The sequence below is a fragment of the Dermacentor silvarum genome, chromosome 8 (assembly GCF_013339745.2).
Source record: "Dermacentor silvarum isolate Dsil-2018 chromosome 8, BIME_Dsil_1.4, whole genome shotgun sequence".
NCBI classification, from domain to species: Eukaryota; Metazoa; Arthropoda; class Arachnida; order Ixodida; family Ixodidae; genus Dermacentor; species Dermacentor silvarum.
Window position 1 is genome coordinate 77,935,091 of NC_051161.1, and position 20,672 is coordinate 77,955,762.

At 46.3% G+C, this 20,672-nt stretch overlaps 2 protein-coding genes across 2 annotated transcripts in view; both read left to right on the forward strand.

Annotated features, from left to right (window-relative positions):
* LOC125947487 (ATP-binding cassette sub-family C member 6-like) overlaps window positions 1-11,748 on the forward strand; it is a 30,402-nt gene extending 18,654 nt beyond the window's left edge. The window contains exons 5-9 of the mRNA XM_049672297.1: window positions 634-837; window positions 7,441-7,587; window positions 8,225-8,318; window positions 10,375-10,579; window positions 11,585-11,748. Coding sequence (XP_049528254.1) covers window positions 634-837; window positions 7,441-7,587; window positions 8,225-8,318; window positions 10,375-10,579; window positions 11,585-11,624 — 690 coding nt within the window. The 3' untranslated portion in view covers window positions 11,625-11,748. The remainder of the gene's footprint in view (window positions 1-633; window positions 838-7,440; window positions 7,588-8,224; window positions 8,319-10,374; window positions 10,580-11,584) is intronic.
* Window positions 11,749-12,209: 461 nt separating this feature from the next.
* Window positions 12,210-20,672, forward strand: part of LOC119462219 (ATP-binding cassette sub-family C member 2) — a 39,972-nt gene continuing 31,509 nt past the window's right edge. Inside the window, exons 1-2 of the mRNA XM_037723566.2 lie at window positions 12,210-12,373; window positions 20,341-20,519. Coding sequence (XP_037579494.2) covers window positions 12,212-12,373; window positions 20,341-20,519 — 341 coding nt within the window. The 5' untranslated portion in view covers window positions 12,210-12,211. The remainder of the gene's footprint in view (window positions 12,374-20,340; window positions 20,520-20,672) is intronic.

Here is a 20,672-nt window from a genome sequence, read left to right on the forward strand (position 1 = left end):
TCTGGAATATTGTAGTTTAGTCAACAGCAGCGTATAGTTTCGACATGCGTTTATGTTGATAAACCGAAATCATGTGCTTCATCACTCCGACATGCTTGGTCAATGTAGTTGTGACCATAAATAAGTTGAATGAAGTTATCGCTTCTGATAATTAATTATTTATACACTATATTTTACTATTCATGTAACTATTGGGGTCTAGTAGTCCATCTGAAGTATGTAGCATAATTGCGCTATACATCGATAAGAATGAAATCTCTATAGTTAGAATAAAAAAGAGCTTTTCTTTATCTGTGATCAACGTAATTGCTCTGTCTGTGTTTTGTTAGATTGTTATGCACATTTTGCAGTGTATTGCAATTTTTATTACATTTTTGTCTTGTTGATATTCATAACTGTAATTTTTGGATAGCTTGCCCTTTCTGTAGCCAAACTTCCCCTTATATAAAAGACAATAAAGAAGAAGAGAAAAAAGATTGCAATAATATACAGGGTTGTTTGAACGAAGCCGAACTTCTATGGACACGTTAATGCGCCCTGGCATTAAGCGGCGTTTCAAGCCTCAGACTTTGTGTCTATGTTCAGATTACAAGTGCTTGACCTTAATGCTATTTGGTGTCCGCCTTTTTACAGAGGGCACTGTACAGGTTTCGCGATGAACGCCTAAAGAAGTTCACCGACTTCCTTCTATCCATAAGGCCTATCAAAATGTCCGCCCTCGAAGGTGTATTTCAGGACAGCCTTCTTCATCTCAGATTGAAGGAAATTAACCAGGCCTACCACGTCAACATTCTGGAGATGCTTCTCGAAACACTGTTTAGTGCATCGAGCACTCTGGTAAGAGAAACACTGCCCTTAAAGAGTGTGCAAGCGAATGCCCATTAAACGTGTGCTTGTTATTATAAAGTCTAGTGTCTTTTAGAGTGCAACTGAAGAAATATATTAAATCGCATGTGTGATCTCATTTCGATTTATAGCTTTGGTTAAAAAAAAGAAAACAAGGAAATTTACTGATAACGCCCTCCTTATGGCAAGACACGTAAGTGGAACACGTAAGGTGACACGTAAGGTGACACTTACGTTTATTTCTTAAGGAAGAGCTCAACCAAACTTGAGCAATCTTTGTTTCGTTTGAAAGGAAGAAAGAGTCGAGTGTAAATAATTTTACTTTTCCTTGAGTGCAACTTTCTACCTGAATGGGATATTTCACTAAATAAACTTAATTTACGAAACTGAAAACTAGGGCATCCTTTGGTATTCCTGTAACTCCGCAACATGAATAGATTCTACGGATTGAGCTTGTCAAAGTTAGAATGTTAATTTACACTTCGTGTAGGATATTTTCCAAACTTTCTTGAAATTCGGAAACTTTCCATTCACAATATATGTGTCTTCTGTGATTAGGTATATGTACGAATTTAGTGCGTTTCAGGTGGTGTAACATAGAATTAGCAAAGTTCTGAGAACATATTACTGATATTTTTTGTTGTTTCAGTTATAGGCAACGCTTGCAAGACTCTAAGTTGAAATCTGCTCGCAAGAGCCCTAGATTATGTTTTCTTTTAAAACTGAAATGTGGCAAATATCATTCTAATTCTCGAATTTCATGCCTCATGTCCGCACTGTTGGGTTTTAGATGTGGGCAAATACGGGGGGTGTGAGTTGCACTTTTATTTCAATTAGCTAAAAAACATTACAAAACAAGCTCTTCACAAAATAAAATGGGCAAGCTTGCACTCGGTCGTGCAAAGCTTAGGCACAGCGAAAGTGTCAATCCTCAAGTCTTACTGGCTGCTATTGCTAGGTATTAACTTGGTTGCTGCTAGGTCTTAACTTGGTTTGCCTTAACTATGCATATAGGGAAGGTATTCTCGAGCGATCATTTTCGGAGGTACTTTCCCTTTCACCCCATTTCGCGTGACTAGCGCTGGACGCATCGGCGCCAAGGAGGTTGAAAAAAACATTCTGGAGTGGCAATGCTGCTTTGAAAGTGAAGCCAGGCCGCCGCCATCTTACTTAGGGCAAGAAGAGACATCATGGAATATAGCAAACGCCTGCTTTTCGCCTCCTTCATGTTTCAGGGGGGCAATTTCGCTGTGAATATCCTATTAAAATTACACCTTTGTTTCACGCGTTTTAGGAGCAAACCTGAATGCCGTGGTGCATTGTTTGAGAGTTGTTGATCTCAACACTTAGCCAAATATAATATTTTAGCTAGAAACAACGACCTTTTATTTTAAAAGTACCTTAGCGTTTACATTCGCACAACAAACGCACTTAAGGTGTGCGCGGACTGCAGCCTGCGCGGCACTCTTTCAAAGGTGAAGTCAGGGCAAGCGCAGGCTTCACCCTTGCCGGTAAACATTAGCGTGCGCCGCCACTCCAGAAGTTTGTGGCGCTGTTCCTGGCATGCCACAAACGCAGGCAGGCAGGCAGGAGCCGTGTCTGTGTCGGGCGAAGTGAGCGCGCACATGCGCCGATGGTTACTAGGCAACGCGAAGTGACGTCATCGCTACTGCTTCGGCGCATGCGCGGCTAGGCAACGTGGGTGGCCTCGGCAGCAGCTCTGCGTGTTGCCTCGTTGGTGCTGCTACAATTTGTTTCTCTGTCTATCTCGCTCTCATTTTCTCTTTCCCTCTCCCGAGCATTGCGCGCGCCGCGCGCATGCTCTCGTTCCCTCTCCTTAGCGTCCCATGTCAAGGCAACATGTGCACGGCACGGAGAGCAGGCGAGGCTCATGCCGCTCTCCGAGGTGTTTGCTAGGCAACACAATGACATCATAGCCGGCGAGGTTTTGCGACAGCAGGTGACACTTTTTACGGTTAGCTAGAATAGCTTCGCTGTTAAGAAAAAAAAAGACATTTTGCGTCCCCTGAGTTGTTAGTAGCGGCTTATGGTTAGCGTGGGGCTTATCGAAGATATTTACTTTGGCCGCCGTGTTTGCCGATTGATGGTTTTCTTTTGACCCAGTCATGCAATCACTTGCAATGATAATTACAATCAAATGCTGCTGGTATCATTGGCTTCCATGAAGGGTGACTAACAGTGCTCACGAATTTTATTAGTCTTTGGTATAAATGGCATTGTATAATGTATAATGTTCCCACTCCTGCTATAGACCTATATAGGGCTGCAGTAGATGTAAATAAATAAAATAAATACATTTGGGCCTGCTCATGCGGCAACGTTATTTTGGTCTCATTTTTCATCAAATTTAGCCCAGTGCTGTGACAATTTGGCTCAATTGCTCTTAAATCTTGCATTTTAGCTACGAGGTATCGGAGATGCATTTGTATTGTCCGTTTACAACGCAGAGATAGCATCTATTCTAACATTCAATTTATGCTGTGAAAACGAAGGATAGGTTGATGCCGATTGCATTTTAAACTGAGCGCACTATTGTAAAAACTGTAATATAACTCAAGCGTCTTTAAAAAAAATGTGGTTGATCCCTCTTATATAGGAATCGGTATAGAACACGAAAGTGAAACGTGTCTTCACAGAAGTAGTGTAATGTTTATTGCACATTGATATATAATGTCTATTGGTGTTTTGTGGCTAAAGCGCCCTTAGGCGTTGATGCACCCACGCTGACGCCTGGTGGCACGTCTCCTCCATCACGACTGCCAACGTCGATGACCATGAGCAACCGTCGTGCATATGGAAGCTGCACTACGCTGCACACGCTAGCACAACGCGAAAGACGAAGCACGTAACTGACACACTAATACAACGCGCAAGACAAAGCACGTAACTGAATCGTCACCGAGTCAAATCAGCGCGTACAGCGCGTCGTAATTGCAGCCTCCGCGATCAACTTCAGAAACATTTTCAGAGCTAATTGCGGAGGCCACGCTCCGCTGTGCTGAGTACGGTGAACGCCACTACCAACGCCACCTAGGTGGTGTTGGTAGTGCTTCTTGATGCCAGCGTCCCTTCGAATGCTGGCATCGAGGCGTCGTAGTGCGGAGACCACCGAAGCGTTCACTGTCGGTGCGCGTTAGTGTCATAATGCAGTACTTCTCTTTTCTGCTCGTAGGCGGCGGCACCGCCCCGAGCAAGAGCGCGGGTACACGGAGGAGTGTTAGATATATAAGGCGCGTCTGTGTAGCTCTCTGCAAATGCGTTTGTGGCGCAATGGGTTAAACGCTCGGCGATCTATCGTCGCGGATCGAGAGGTCGTGGGTTCGATTTCGAAATTTTGCATGTTTGTGGAACTTTTTCTTCTGGTTTCTTTCTTTGTATTATGTTCTATGACGTATTTCCGTGACGGAAATACGTCAGTGAAGTCTTGGTGGACCCCGGCATAAAACACTTTCGTGTTAAAAATGTGGTTGATCCCTCTTATATAGGAATCGGTATAGAACACGAAAGTGAAACGTGTCTTCACAGAAGTAGTGTAATGTTTATTGCACATTGATATATAATGTCTATTGGTGTTTTGTGGCTAAAGCGCCCTTAGGCGTTGATGCACCCACGCTGACGCCTGGTGGCACGTCTCCTCCATCACGACTGCCAACGTCGATGACCATGAGCAACCGTCGTGCATATGGAAGCTGCACTACGCTGCACACGCTAGCACAACGCGAAAGACGAAGCACGTAACTGACACACTAATACAACGCGCAAGACAAAGCACGTAACTGAATCGTCACCGAGTCAAATCAGCGCGTACAGCGCGTCGTAATTGCAGCCTCCGCGATCAACTTCAGAAACATTTTCAGAGCTAATTGCGGAGGCCACGCTCCGCTGTGCTGAGTACGGTGAACGCCACTACCAACGCCACCTAGGTGGTGTTGGTAGTGCTTCTTGATGCCAGCGTCCCTTCGAATGCTGGCATCGAGGCGTCGTAGTGCGGAGACCACCGAAGCGTTCACTGTCGGTGCGCGTTAGTGTCATAATGCAGTACTTCTCTTTTCTGCTCGTAGGCGGCGGCACCGCCCCGAGCAAGAGCGCGGGTACACGGAGGAGTGTTAGATATATAAGGCGCGTCTGTGTAGCTCTCTGCAAATGCGTTTGTGGCGCAATGGGTTAAACGCTCGGCGATCTATCGTCGCGGATCGAGAGGTCGTGGGTTCGATTTCGAAATTTTGCATGTTTGTGGAACTTTTTCTTCTGGTTTCTTTCTTTGTATTATGTTCTATGACGTATTTCCGTGACGGAAATACGTCAGTGAAGTCTTGGTGGACCCCGGCATAAAACACTTTCGTGTTAAAAACAGGTGTAGAAGTGCCCCCTAGTCGTACGTAAGTCGCCTTTCACAAAATTTCATTTGTCGTCTGGCCACTATATGACCAGAAAAAAAATAGAAAAACGGAAATACGATCGCTATTTTTATTGGCGTTCGGAACGTGCGAACTTCCCAAACAATGCGAAAACGTGCGTTACTGCTGTCTCGGAGTGCGTGCAATGTTAGTAGGTCTCGGCTTCATTTTAGTGGCAGTTTCGTCTGAAGGGCGGAGCACTGACTGCAAAAACAAGGTTTATTGTAGCGTTCGAATTTCCCGGATGGTGTTCTAACTATACACAGCTCCGACTAAAGCGGAGGGGACATACGTGGGTGCGCCGAAATTTCTGGCACCCTTAACAGCTTTAGCACGCCCTGTAAGGCCTGTAATGACATCGCACAAGGTACCATTACGCGGCCCCTAAGGAGCCGCGCCCATAAGATTACATTGCTTTCAGATTAGGGCACTGATATTGTTTTGGACTTCCGACATTTAATAGTCTAAGGATATTTAAGATAAAAGGCATGCGGTGTGAATGCTATGTTTCGTGACACTTGTCTGTGGGCTACCATTCTCTCAAATTTGAGCAATTATTCCGTCAAGAAGGCAACACCTGGTAGGATAAATTTCAGGGATTGAATAGTGTAGCAGTATAACCCGCAAATATAGAATGGATAAGCATATATATATACCTTAATATATGCAGAGCCCCACGACGATGGCGACGACGACGGTAAAAATTCGCTTGTAGTGTCCATACAATTTCTATCGTAATTAAACCGATGCATTAGAACGCGAGGAGACGACAGGCAGCATGCCGCTGCTGCACTGTTAGGCTCCCAACAAAAAATTCAGTGCCATTCCACTCTGCGAAGGCGGCTGACCAGCGGAGCTGTGCATGTGGTGATTGACCGTTGCTCCGGTGAAACGTTCCAAGTTTGCGGAATCGGGCCACATGGATGGTTCGCTTACGCTTGGCGTCCGCGGCCCGTTCATCGTAAGTTGTCTCCTTCCGCCGCCGCCGCGCCCATTCCCTTCGAATAACTTCCGCCATTCATGGCGGAAGTTATTCGCCAACATCGTGCGCAAGAACGACTACTCCAAAGCGACGGCTCGGAAGAGAGGTCTCGTCGGCGACCGCAGTCGGCGAACACGCGCAAAACACTTGAAGCTGCTATTCACGGAATCTAGACTATCACAACGGGTGAATGACGAGCAGTCATGTGAGGACGCCTACAGTCAGCTGTAGTGATCGCCAGCGTGCACCTCCCCGCATGAAAATCGTAATAGTTAACGTGCGATTCTGTTTCTGACGATGAATGAGCGCAATGATCTAGTAAAGTATGTTCTGTAGTGAACTGCAGTAAAAATGTATTTTCCAACTTTATTCATCTCAAAGTCATGGGTAAGCCTATATTCTAGATAGGCATGTATTCTGCATTTTAGGGAATCATAGCGCGCCTAGGCGTTTTCAATTAAATAATTTGTTAAAATTAATCACATCCGCGTTGCATTTGCCATGCACACGTTGCAGAAGCCTTTCAACCCGAGTTATTTTACGGCTGCGTTCTCAGTCATAAAATTGTTAGCATTAAAATAAAGATAGCCTCGTGTTAGTTGGATTCACTTTAGTATGTTGCATGTGTAAGTACGTTGCGCCCACAAAATGTGTGCGTATGACTTATAGAACTTTGTTTCGTGGTTATCTTTTATCCTTATTCCATTGTGATAGTGTATGTGTTAGTCCTCATTTTCTTTCCATAACGGTTCTTAGGTGTTTCTAATAATTCTAGCATTTAGAGGAGGTATATGCGCATCCTGCATAAAGGCGTGTGTTCCACTTCAGTTTACAACAACATGCACCATGGTGTCGACAAGAACAGACACGTCATGCACTGGATCCTATGATAAACTCATCTAACCGTAGTAATTAGGATTTGCTGGAGTTTAGCTTTGACAGCGAACTGCGTTTTGAGAACGAGTATTTCGTCGTCCAACACCAATGGCACTGGCGTTGTTAAACCAACTTCAGTAACTCAAAGGAAATTTATATCGGAGCATTACGAGTGTCGCGCGCTCCACAGGTAAGTGCTCTGTAGAAATATCAATGTAACACACGATAAATACACGATAGTCGTGGCGTAATTTTTTTGTGTGTACCCAGTTGGAAACAGTGCACGGAACTCACGGTATTTTGTTTGCTGTTTTCCAGATGATAATAATTGCATTTGGAACAGTGGCGTTTACAAATCCAGATGCCACTTTCAGCCCCGCTGTTGTGTTTTCATGTGTATACATGCTCACAATAATGGATAATTTGGCAACTGGTGCTCCGCACGTCCTCAGACTAAAGAGCTCGGTGAGTGTATGCTATTTTCAGGATATATAGTGAGGCGGCGTTGTTCTCTGACAGTAACTTCCCATTTCGCGACAGCGCGCATCGGGAACTGCCGATCGCGGCTCAATCTCGCGCGCGCAGGGAAGGAGGCAGCGTGGGATGGAGGGAGGGAGGGGGGAGGGGGGCGATGTTCTACTCCGGCCCCAACTGCGTGCTTTGCGCGGCCACGCGTGGTCGCGCGCACCTAATCTTCAAAATGGTCTGCATGCAGGCGGCTCATACCTTTGTGCGTGCGGTGTTCTCGTCGCTCAGTTTGCGTTGAAGCGGTAAACAGCACAAAGGTCACTTAGCTCGCTGCTGCTACACGCTTCCTCACGCCAGCGTTTTGACAACGAGTGTCCGTGGTCATCGAGTGTAATGTGTTCATGTTTGCCTGTACGTGCGCGCTGACGCCATGCTTGTTATTTAGCTAGCATTTCTATGTTTATACGGCCAATAAAAGTACTCTCCTTACTTCATATAGTTGTCTATTAATTTGCTATCGCAATCGATGCTTCGCCTTTCGGATGAAACTGCCGCTTTTTGTAGCTCGACAATCGAATTTATAGTTAGATCAGTGTTGCAGTGTACTAACATTGCCCCACTTTGTTGTGTTAAGGTGTTCCGGAGCTGTAGAAGATTGATATCCTTTTTCAAAGAGGAAGAGTACAGCAGGGTGGAAGACCAATACCGACGTTCTCCTAATGTCACAGGTATAAACTATGGCTTTCCAATCTAGCGTGTGTTTAAGGGATGTTCAAAAGAATATCAAAAGAACGCATTGTTTTTAAGGAATGGAGCTTTGGAAGAAACTGTCAACTATATACTCATGAAATCTTTCTTTTTATCACCGCTGTTTGCCGTCAAACCCATGGGCCGCATTTAGCAACGGGAATTTAATACTGAATACTCAATTACTTCGTAATTATGAAGGCTCACTTGAAAATACGCAACGTAACTTCCAACTTCACTAACTTTCAATCATTATAATCTCCACCACCCTGAAATAATAATACGTAACTTAGATGAACTTATTGACACTCCATCATAATTATTGACTGATGGGGTAGGCATACAGCAGCAGTTCAGATGCACTGCACAAGTAAAAATACAAGCGCCACAGACAAATTCCGAAACGTTGCGCGCATGTTTCCCTACGTGTCTTGTCCGAGTGACGCCATTCGTACGAATTAAAGTTGCCTCGTCAGCGACTACCGAACAAGTTCTGCTGAATTCAACCAGGGTAAAGAAGAAGTACATCTTTTTCTTGTTTCGCGAAACGGGGGCAAAAAAGGGAATGGTAAAAGTTGTATCACTGTGGTTGGACAGCGCAGGAGAATTTTTACACGTTGTTTCGTAGACACTTCTCCAGTTTCGGAAGGTTATCATAAGATATCTGACATGTTTTGAGACAAAGAAGGCAAACCTCAGGCGCATGAATACTCTCTCAAAGTTATGTGGGGCTTTCCAGGTACTACATGATAAGAACGCTACCGGTAATGCAGCAGACATAATTTCAGAAATTCAAGTTTTAGCCACACCAAAATGTCGTGATAGATATATAGCGTGCCTGTGTGATCGCCTCACAATTATTGCCATGTGACCTGGCTAAAGCGGCGCAGGCATAGACAGTCTTTTGTGCAACCCGCATTAGAAAAACTTGACAGGCTCCCCGTCGAATGCTTCTGGCCGAGGGTTTCAGCCGGCTTAATTGTCTTTCCCCGCTTAAAAGGGCTGTCGCCACGCTTTTGATTCTGTGGCGCTGTTTCTGTGTGCTCCTGTGTTCATGTGTTTTGTTGCTTCGTGAATGGCATTGGCATGCTAAATCTGCCAGAACAGGCTCCCAATGAGAACAGAACAAGGGCGAGTTAGCATTGTGAAAGCTTTAGCTAGGTGGAACTGTAGAGGCTACCTGTTTTGTGCTGTGGTGCTGGCAGATGCTGACAGGTGCCGCCGCACCATAAAAGGTAATTTATATGGGCAACATTTCTTTTACGTCTCGATATACCTATTGTTTAGCTCTTCTCAGCCAGTTATGGAATCTCATCTTTCTTCATGTTTACCTTTTTTTTATCAGGCTGCAAGTGGCGGCCCAAGTGGTGCTTGTTCTTTCTTCTTTCCAGGTTAAATTAGGTTTGCAGGTCAATTTAGGTCTACAACGAAGCTATATATCGTTTTTCTGGCTTGCATAAGCAGCACGCATAAATATAATCTACTTTTCAATCTTTGGCATGTAGCAATTTCTCAGCAAGCACCAAATCTTAGCCACAAAAAAGTAAATCACTGCGTTATGACTGCCACCTAGTTGCTAATTACGTGGTGGCTTCTATGCGGAGTACACATGCTGAGGAATCGTTTATACGCCGATACGCACTATCTTGTCTAGTTTGTTAGGCACATTGTAATATACTGTTTGAAAATCTTCAAGGAAACTTGAGATGGCGGTGTAGACACCATGGCTCGGTCTGTCCCAAGAACAGCCCATTTACAGTCATAACTAAGACAGAGAGAGAGAGAGGACAGGAAGGAAAGGAAGTGCCGGCAGAGAGGTTAATTTGACTTAGTAGAGTTGGCTGCACAGTCGTGGAACTGATAGCGAGGTGAGACAATTTCAGCAGTATAATCTGAGATAATTTACGAACAAGATGTGTATTACGAACGGATAAACCAAATGAGAAAATGAACAGACACACAAAATAGACGGAAAAAGAAACTACGAGTGTGCTCTTAAAAAGCGCAGCTTAAGGGAAATGTATCATCACTTTGCAGTCGGCGAGGTCACTTTGAAGGACTGCTCGTTCGCTTGGGCCAAGAGGGATGAAAAAGTAGAAAATCCTGCCTTGGATGGTATTAGCCTGCTAATTGACCAAGGCTCGCTCGTTGGCATCGTGGGCCCAGTGGGCAGCGGCAAGTCTTCACTCCTGTCAGCCATCGTTGGAGACATGAACATCTCAGCGGCACTGTCTCTGTCAACGTGAGTGCATCTGTGAAGATCGGGATAACAAGGTGGCGCGTGATGCTGTCTGAATCGCTGCTCAAAGAATCATCATCATATCATCATCATCATCAGCCTATATTTATATCCACTGCAGGACGAAGGCCTCTCCCTGCGATCTCCAATTACCCCTGTCTGGCGCAAGCTTATTCCAACTTGCGCCTGCAAATTTCCTAACTTCATCACGCCAATTAGTTTTCTGTCGTCCTTGACTGCTCTTTCCTTCTCTTGGTATCCATTCTGTAACTCTAAACTAGCTGTAACTCTAACTCAAAAGCTGTATCTGTAACTCAAAAAATAGCTGTACCTTAATGCGGCCACCAAAACTAGGCACATTTGCGACGTCAAGCTCAGTAGCAGAATGACATGACCACGAAAACGGCTGGGTACGTCAAGGGGAAGAAAAGCGATAAATTATGCTCAAGGAAATCTTTTAAGTATAGTTGGTCCCTCTTATGTTTTCTTTTTCTTTTTTGTTAGCATTTGTGTGTTGCCAAAATCAGGAGACGAGTTCAAATCAAACTTACCGTATACCAAATAGTGTATGTAAGCAGAAGTAGTACTAAGCATGCTGGTTAGACTGCTACAGTTGGTTGCTAAAGTAACATTATCTTCTTGCTTACAAAGTTTGCTGAAATGTACTCAAGTCTCACGTGGTGTTCTAAGGCTTGTTAATCTTCGATGCAAGTGCTAACGTTTTTCAGAGCAAGACAATGTATTTCATACAGCGTTCTTCTACTTTGGGTACACAGCAGAAATAAATAGAATTGCTTTGAGTGGGAAGCAATATTGGTTTTGATATTCGTTTCTGCGGTATTTGAAGCTATGACACACATTTAGCTTTTGTTTATTCACTAGTAGGTGTCCTTTATTTGGCTCCTTTATGTACTCGAGTATTTCCCTGATGCCGACTGGAATATGTCATCAAGAAAGGCGCTTTGTATGAGTAATATAGTCGATTAACTGTTGTCAATTTGTTTACAGGGCTCAATTGGTATTGTGTCTCAAGTGCCACAAATTTTAAATATGACCATACGAGACAACATAACCTTCGGGCGCAAGTTCGAAGAGCTGTACTACGCTAAAGTTGTGGAAGCTTGCCAACTCTATCGGGACATTAACATGATGCCAGCAGGAGATCTCACCGAAGCTGGAGATAAGGTAAGGCTTGCCGTAAGTGCTCAGACCACACTGCTTTGAACATTACGTTTTTAGTAGAAAACAAATACATGAATTATGCAGCGCTGCTTGGCGATGAGGTTATTCCAGCTGAATTAGGCACTAGCGCTTTCATCATTCAAACACTTAGGGGTAAAATACTTAACATCGAATAGTCTCCCTAACACAATTTGTTATATATATAATTTGTGATTGTAGTTTCAATAGTAACATGTCACTAACATTTTTTTTTTGTGAGGAATTTCCAGAGACTTGTCCCTTATGCACGACTTGATCCTAATGACGCCTGTTGTGAACGCGCCGAACGAAACGCATTGAGCGCACTGGGCGTGTTCACGCCAGGCGTCATTCAGGTCAGGTCAAGCATGGGCTTCAAGTTAACATGCATCTATGAACACGGGCGTTATCGTGCACAAATGTATGCAGGGTGAAATGCTGAGCGGCGGCCAGAAGCAGCGAGTGGCGCTAGCACGGGCAGTGTACTCGTGCAGCGACATCTACCTGCTGGACGATCCGACCAGCTCCCAAGACGCTCGCGTGGCACACAGCATCGTGCAGCAAGTACTCGCACACGGTGGCCTCCTTACTAACAGGGTGAGAAGGAAGCGAATGTATGAAAGCTGAAGCCAAGGATGTTTAGGAAGGTCATAAAAGCAAAAGTAGGTGCTATGAGACCCTGCACGTGCATGCACATCCAGCGCGAAAGGCTAGCTTTTGCTGAAGTTTTGAAAAGTTTTGTTTTCGAAAATTTTTAACATTGCGGGGAAATTCATTGGCGTTCCAGTTACTCTTATGCTTCAATGCACAAAACGACGTTCTTTTTTTAAGAAAGTAACTGGAACGCCAAGGCATTTCTCGGCAAAGTTCGAGAAATAATATCTCGAAACTGGTGTCGTCCTGAGAATTCGTTCCAAGTGGATCCGCCTTGCGAACTCCACGGCTAGAATTTGTAAACTGAAATATATACCATAAAGTAAATAGGTAAAAACTTAATTTATGAAGTTTTCGTAATTTGACGATTATGCATTTCAAGTTCTTTTCAAGTAATGTCCGCCTCTGATTCCGGCCGACGTCAAGGGGGGAGGTAGGCGGTGAAAGGGGGAGCTGCGTCTCACCTCGATCACCCATACTCTCTGACGGGTGCAAATAAAGTGCTTTCTCTCTCTCTCTCTCTTCGAGTAGACCAGTTCATGAACTAGAATTGTGCTATCTGCCACAGGCAACCTTTAAAAATTTATCAAAGCGTTCGCTAAAACACCTTGTACATTATGAAAAAAAAAGTGGTCCTAGGTCGGAAAGCGCTCCTATAGGAGGATCCATGCTGATTCTTTCTATACCAACAAAACAGACTCGGCCCCACTTGAAATTATTTTAATTTTGCTGTCCCCATTTTTTGGACAATGCGTTTACGAATAAACAAGGCACAATTACCATGAAAAAGTGGTATATCCACAAGATGACGTTGCTGATTATGACGAGGTATGACTGTATTTACTGGTGTAATATGTATTTATTTACGCTGAATAGAATCCTCCTGCCGATGCTAAAATGGACGACGTCGATTTGTTTTGTGCTTGGGATTTGTCGTATAACGAATTTATGCGAAAGAAAAATTGCTGAGAAATCGCGTCAGAAATCGAATGCGAAGTACATACGAATTATACTTGAAAAGTGACAAAATAATGCTGTAGAAATGCCAAGCAAATTTTTGCGCAAGAGCTACGACTAAGCGCTAAACGTGCATTGCGGAAATTTGCTGACCTCAGGCCTACAAAAGGCACCAAAGGCAGTGCTATGCAAAAATTGTGTCCTGAGCTAACCTTAGAAACAGTGGGCAGCCACCATTTCCGAACTATGCTTCGACCACTTTCTTCGCATGTTTCAAAGTGGCCCAAGTAACGCTGCGAAACTCCGAGCGATAACGCTGGCTGGAAGGACGCGGTACACCCTCAATGTTTATATGTATCGTCCGTTTGGCAAAATGAACTGAAAAGTCTGTGGGCTAGCATGATTATCGTGCCTTGCAATAAGGTGCGGTCTGCTTTACTATTGTTGAAAACCAAAAAGACAAGAAACTGGTGCCTTCAGGAGTATCGTGAGCTGCATCTTCGAGTAAAGGGGATGCGGCGGTGGTCTTTATGATAGGGTAGGTGGCTCTGCCTTTTCACTACAAGTAGTAATATAGCGATTAGCTTTCGGATAGTTCAAGCCTGTTCCGCTTTGTTTCTGTGTTCTAACCGTTTTTCCCGCCAAGTTGGGTCGTCACTGGGTAGTCTGTGGTCTTATGGGTAGGTCATCGGTCTGCCGTGCGGATATATCCGTGTTTGAAATTAGCCGTTGGACCAGCTTTGGTTAATGAGGCAGTGACACTGCGCTTGTGCCGCTCTCCAATGAACTTCTTTCAGCGCCAACTTGGAGTCGTTGGCTATGTTGCACGGGGAATGTGACCCTTTTCACATAACTCTTTTACGCCAACTTGGGCACCTGGGTATGTGACACTGGGTCGTGCTTCTCTTCAATTGGAAAAAAAATACCTGTAAACTTATCTGATGCTCCGTGGAATCGAACTAGCGTCGCATACATTCCGACTATGTGGTCTGAATATATATTCCCACATGTTCGACGCACGGACTTGTCCTGTGCACAGGCGAATGTGTGCGGAGGAAGGCGTGAGAAAGTAGCCCGGCTGCATACTCACTTTCACTTTATACATTGCGCATTTCGGCGATGGCAATGCGATGTGGCGATAGATTGCTTCAGTGCTAATCACTTAACCGTGGGCAACCTAGCCGTGAACGTAACCTTCGCGTTCTGGGATGGGTTCTGTTGGAATCTTTAATGCGATTAGTATATTTAAGCTACTCCACGCACTAGAACAAAAGCCGCCAGGGGGCCGCGCTCCACATGGGCTCCTGCTTTCACGCTATTTTCCATGGTCCAAGGCTAGAAAAGTTATTGGTTTTGGTGCTCGCCGATTCAGCAAGTCACAAGAAACGGACTGACAACTCCCACTAAGCAGTGAGTGGACATCTCCTACCGCAATCCAACTGTTAACATCTCGAGGCTGCAACCCTCCGTGCTAACTCTAACTCCGCGGTAGCCTGCCGAGCGCGTGGACACGCTCGGCTCGTGCCCGCGTGGCATGCGCACGGTGTCCGATTGAGAGCGTCGCGTGCCTACATCGACGAAGAAAGCGTCGAGGAAAACACCACCTGGTCTCCGCCGCTTACACTTTCGAGGAAAAACGGATGGCTACCCTGCTACAAGAGGAACCGACAACAATGCAAAACGATGGGACGGACACGAATTCCCCAACGACGTCGGCATGGACCTATGATGCTAACAGCGGGAAAGCAACCGAAAAACAACACATCGAATGGCAGCAAGTCGGACGCAAGAGAAAACAAGCATAGGAACCCATAAAAGCGCACAACGAAATGCCGAAACAAGAGCCTAAGCCCACACCGCAACCATCAACACAAAGCAACCAGAAGATGCCGCCTTTCACAACCAACGACTTCAAGATTGTCTACAGGGCACAAGTCGTACTCGATATATCGAAATGGAACCTAACCGCAGTCGCCCACGCCATCGGAAGATCCAGCGGCCTCACGCAAGAGGACTTCCACGATAACGTTCGAGTTCAGACGCAGAGGATAGAAAACGCCATCATTGCGAGTACCGCCGACACTGAACGGACAACCAAGCTCAAAAGCATCACGACCATCCAATTAGGCGGCACCTTCTTCAAAGTGAACCCCCACGTGAGACATCCCGGCGACGTAAGCAGAGGTGTCACCTACGGTCTCCTGCCAGGTACCAGTAGTGCCGACATCGTAGCTGGCTTCAGAGTCTATCCGAGATACACGGTTCTCGGCCCAAGCGTGCTCGGTCGATCCTGCGCGGCCGTCATCACATTCGCGCGGGCCACACGTCCGGTACTACATCACCTACCAAAGTGGGGACTATCGCTATAAGCCCTATCGAAAGTCCATACAGTACTGTCGCACGTGTGGTGCCATTGGACACAGACATCTGCCCCAGTTCCAGAAAACACTTCTGCTACAAGTGCGGACAAGACGCAGTACTCGAGGATCACGAATGCCTACCCAAGTGCAAAATATGCGAAGAAGCACACGAGACCGCCGGAAAGGAGTGAAAGAAGTAGTTAAGACCCAGCCCACCACCTTACCCATTAAGACAACTACAACTTAACAAGGCAAAAGTACGAGACAGTCATTGTAATTTAGGCAGTGATGACGAATTTCCCAAGCTAGAGAACCCGTCCACAAGCTTGGGCAGTGCACCACGACGCCATGCCGGCCGAAGCAAGTCTAGGTCTAGGTCTAGATCTATCGTACCATCGAGGTCCAAGTGTGGCACGAGATCCCGAACGCGCTCCGTTCAACGAGTCAACTATTCTGCTGCAGCGCGGGGTTACTCTCACAACACGAGCACTTCGGATTTCTCGACTGCAGACACCGCGGGGCTCAGGGCTCTGGAGAACATGGTTCGAAATCAATAGAAGGCGCTGCAAAGCCTTCGCGACCAGATACAAAGCCAAGGCGCCGTCATCAACAAGCTAACGCAATTATGCCACGAACGAGTAGAAATTATACACAAGCAGAATGACAACATCGAGAAGCTCACTCAGTTATGTCAAGAACAGCTACTAGCTAAACAACAAACCAAGAACCTCACGAAACAAGAAGTTGAAGCTGTCGTGGAGGAGAAGATGGCCCCCGTCATCGAAACGAAGCTCAAGGCTTTAATTGAATCGAAGCTCACGGCGATAGTTGAGTCCAAGCTCGAAGCAATCGTACAGGCAAAATTGCAGCCAATCAATACCCCAATCGGCAACAAGTTTACGACACTCAGCCACACCATGGACACACATACAGCCCAAATCAATGAGATCAAATCCCAGCTCACTAACTTCATAGCCCATGTCAAGAACAACTACATGAGCCACGCGGAACTTGAGGAAAGGCCCGGAAGGAAGAAACGACAGCCACACAGAAAGACACCTTCCCGCTCGAAACTCTCTTCAACGGGAGCACGTTAGCGCACCCGGGGCTCCTGTGGATTGCAACCCCTAACTGCAAAACACCCATTTCGCAATCGACTATCCGCATCTGGCACTGGAACTGTAGATCCTACAGACCCCGCTTGGCAAATCTACAAGAATATCTAAAGCCAAATCAACCAGACATAATCGCCCTCCAGGAGACCAACACCAGAAAGTTAGGCTTCCAGGATACAACACCCTCAACCATAACCACAAGAACCGCCATACTTCTCAAGAAGACAATTACGGCCCACGAACACAGGATAGAAGACACTACGATTGAAAGCACTATCGTGGAAATGATACCCGACCGCAAGTCGACATCACGCTCTGGACGCGAGGCACGAGCACCGGAGAGCAAGAACGTTGCCTTCAAGAAGCGGTTGATGTTATCGAGCACTACCTTGATAGCTGCGGCCTCCACTGCGCACCTAAGAAATTGGAGCTACTCGTACTCAAGGCACACACGAGGGGAAGACCTCCCACCTGCGAAGCTCCAGACCCGTGCGTCACATTCAACAGGATCCAAATACCCAAGGTCGCCTCGCTTCGAGTACTCGGCTTACACCTGCACCGAGACGGATCAGGTGTAGCCACGCTCCCACGGCTCCAACCTACAATCTCTTAACTCACACACCTCGTAAGGAGGGTAGATAATCGACGCAGTGGCCTCAAAGAGCAAGACACCCTGAGAGTCGTTCAAGCTCTACTGACCAGCAGAATAACGTACGCAACCCCCTACCTCGCTCTGAAGAATTGCCAAGTTGACAATCTCAATGTTATCATCCGCAACGCTACGAAGCTCGCCATGGGTCTACCACCCATGCCATCTACCACCTGACTTCTCAAAATTTATTCTCATAACACCTTGCAAAGTTGGTAGACCAACCAACTCGAGAGGCTGAAACTCACCCCGATGGGCAGATCGGTCCTTGCGCACCTCGGCTACGGAGAACGCTACGTCTCCGCCGCGGACCGCAAGGTCAAGATACCGCCATGCATAAGAGAATCCCTGAGCATCGACAAACTACTGCACAACATGCATCCCGAGCATCATCGGGGACACCGGCTCGCTCGAGTCGACGCCATCCGAAGACGGCACTAGCACGATCCAGATGCTCGCTACGTAGATGCGTCGAAACACCCGGGCAAAATCGCTTACGCCCCGAGTGTGGTTGACTCGAGAGGTAAAGAACTGGCATCCGCCACCGTCAGGGTGTGGAACTCGGAGACCGCGGAAGAAGCGGCGATCGCCCTCGCCACCACCACGAGCACGATTGCGGTCGCAGTCTTCACGGAGTCCCGATCCGCAGTACGCAACTACACGAGAGGCCGAATCTCGGTCGAAGCAGTCAAAATTCTGAAGAAAAAAGCACTCCGCTCCCTACACCTGCGTCACGTGGATACCAGGGCACGAGGGGCTCGAGGGAAATGAAGCGGCACAAGCAGCAGCCCGCGATCACGTCAACCGGGCCTCTCTCGCCGCCTCGCGAGACCCCCGACCGCCTGGTGACGCAGCGGAAGCGGAGATTATATCCGCCACGTATAACGCCATTCTCCAACACTACCGACTGGGACGCAGGGTGCACCCGCCACCTCACCCAACACTGACCAAAGAGGAAAGCACCACATTCCGAAGACTGCAGAGCTACACATACACCCATGGGATCCTCACGCATCGCATCCACCCGACACTACACACCTACAACTGCCCGATCTGCGTCGTGCCAGACACTCTGGCTCATTTACTACTCGACTGCCCGTGGCGCCCCGAAGACACCGTTACCAATCATACAACGACCACAGACCACGCCGAGACGTGGGAGGCCAAGATCTCCACCCCGGCCCTGGACGACCAACGACGTCTTGTCGCCAGAGCCCGAAATGCTATCGCGGCCAGATGATTCCTGGAATGAGGGACCCTCCCACCTAGAGTGCTCCACAGCTCAAACGCTTGGGAACACTGCCTCGAAAATTAAAGTTTATTTCATCATCATCATCCTCGCACTATCCTTAGTGTATCTATCTATCTATTATATTCTATCTATATATCTATCTATATATCTATCTATCTATATATCTATATATGCATGTAACCCGTTTTCCGCCAACTTGGGTTGCTAGGTATTCCATGGTCTAGTGGGTAGAGTATTGGCCTGCTGTGCCGAGTGAACCGGGTTCATAACCAACTGTCCGGCCAACTTGGATCATGAGTATGTGACTTGATTTCCAATTAACCTCGTTCGCGCCATCTTGGATTACTTGGTTTGTGCCACTAGGTATGTGCAACTCTTCAATGAACCGCATTGTCGCCAACTTAATTGGATCACTGTGCATGTCTACTGAGTATGTGCCATTTTTCAATGACATCAAAGCCCTTTAAAATTTATCTGGTGCTCGGAGGAACCGAATCCGCGCCATATATATTGAGACAAGTTAGTGTGAATATATAATTACGCACGCGCCACGCGCTTCCTTCACGGCGGCGCCGCTAGATTGCATGGCGGGTCTCGTGGCAAGCGCGAGAAAGCAGCCCAGCTGCATACACGCCTAAATACATCACGCGCTATGGCGGTGGCAATATGGCGTGTCACTACATTGCTTCAATGCTAGTCACATTGACGTCGATTTGCATCGATTAATCGATTCCGCCAGAATTTCGACTTTGCATGATATTTGCATTTATGTTACCAACGACATACCAAACTATGCCTTTAATGAATGCGAGCAGCTAGGAGCTCGAAGATACACTTTGTCGTGATATAACCTTAAGCGTACGGATTTTTGAAATAGGTAAATTCGCGGCTCAGCGACTGAGAGAAAATAAGAGATGAAAGGCAGAGAGGTTAACCAGACCAGCTGTCCAGTTTGTTGGCCACTCGGCCGTGAGAATTGGGGTAAGGGCAGAAAAAGTTGAGACAAGAGGAGAGGCTATGATCAAAATCTTCCCGCACAAGCACGTGGAAGGCAACTGACAGCAACTATAGTTTTTCAGTCAGTCCCGATGCGTTTAGAAAGCACACAGGACAATCATAAGGCTCATGAGCCTTGAGACATGAACGTTAAGCCTTCAATGCAACTAGTGTTCGTTTTGTTTTTCCAGACCACAAAGAAATACACGGCTGGGACGGTTCCCGTGGGTGATGCAAAGATGGCACAAGGGTTACAGCGTAATTATGTCGCAGGGCGTGGTCTCGGTGCTTACTTTTGTCTTCACTCTGTCAAAATGTGTGCACGTGCGAGATATTATGAGATATGTTTTTAATAAGTAGTATTGTTTGTTTTTTCTTAAATCTGGTATGCTTTAAGACAAACTGTTTGCATCCACGCTTTCATTGGGTTCTGTTTACTTATACGAGTCGTTGAACATTTCGGTGAACATTTCAATAATTTTTTGGACCTGCCCAAACTGTGTTGTAGCAGTTAAACTGAACTGAATGAAAAAAAAATTGCTGTCTAATAAAACTCCCTGTACTTTTTGACACTTTTGCAGACACGAGTGCTGGTGACGAACAACTTAAGGCTACCCTTATCTCCAGACCAATGGGTCTTAATGCACGAGAAGAAAGGAATCACGTTTCGTGATTTGAAAGAATTGCAAGAACACCCCGGTGCACCAGCGGAATTATTTGAAAACCCGACTTCAAAGCGCCTGCCGGAACGCACAAGCAGGTAAATGCGGGCACATTAGGAAGTAGTGCATATATACGGGGAAGAATGATGAGGTTGTTGATTATTAGCCGTGCTTTCGCCAATGTCCGTAAAACTCTGAAGTGCCGACTCTATCTGCAAGCACTTGCGCTGCACCTCGTACAAGTCGCGGAT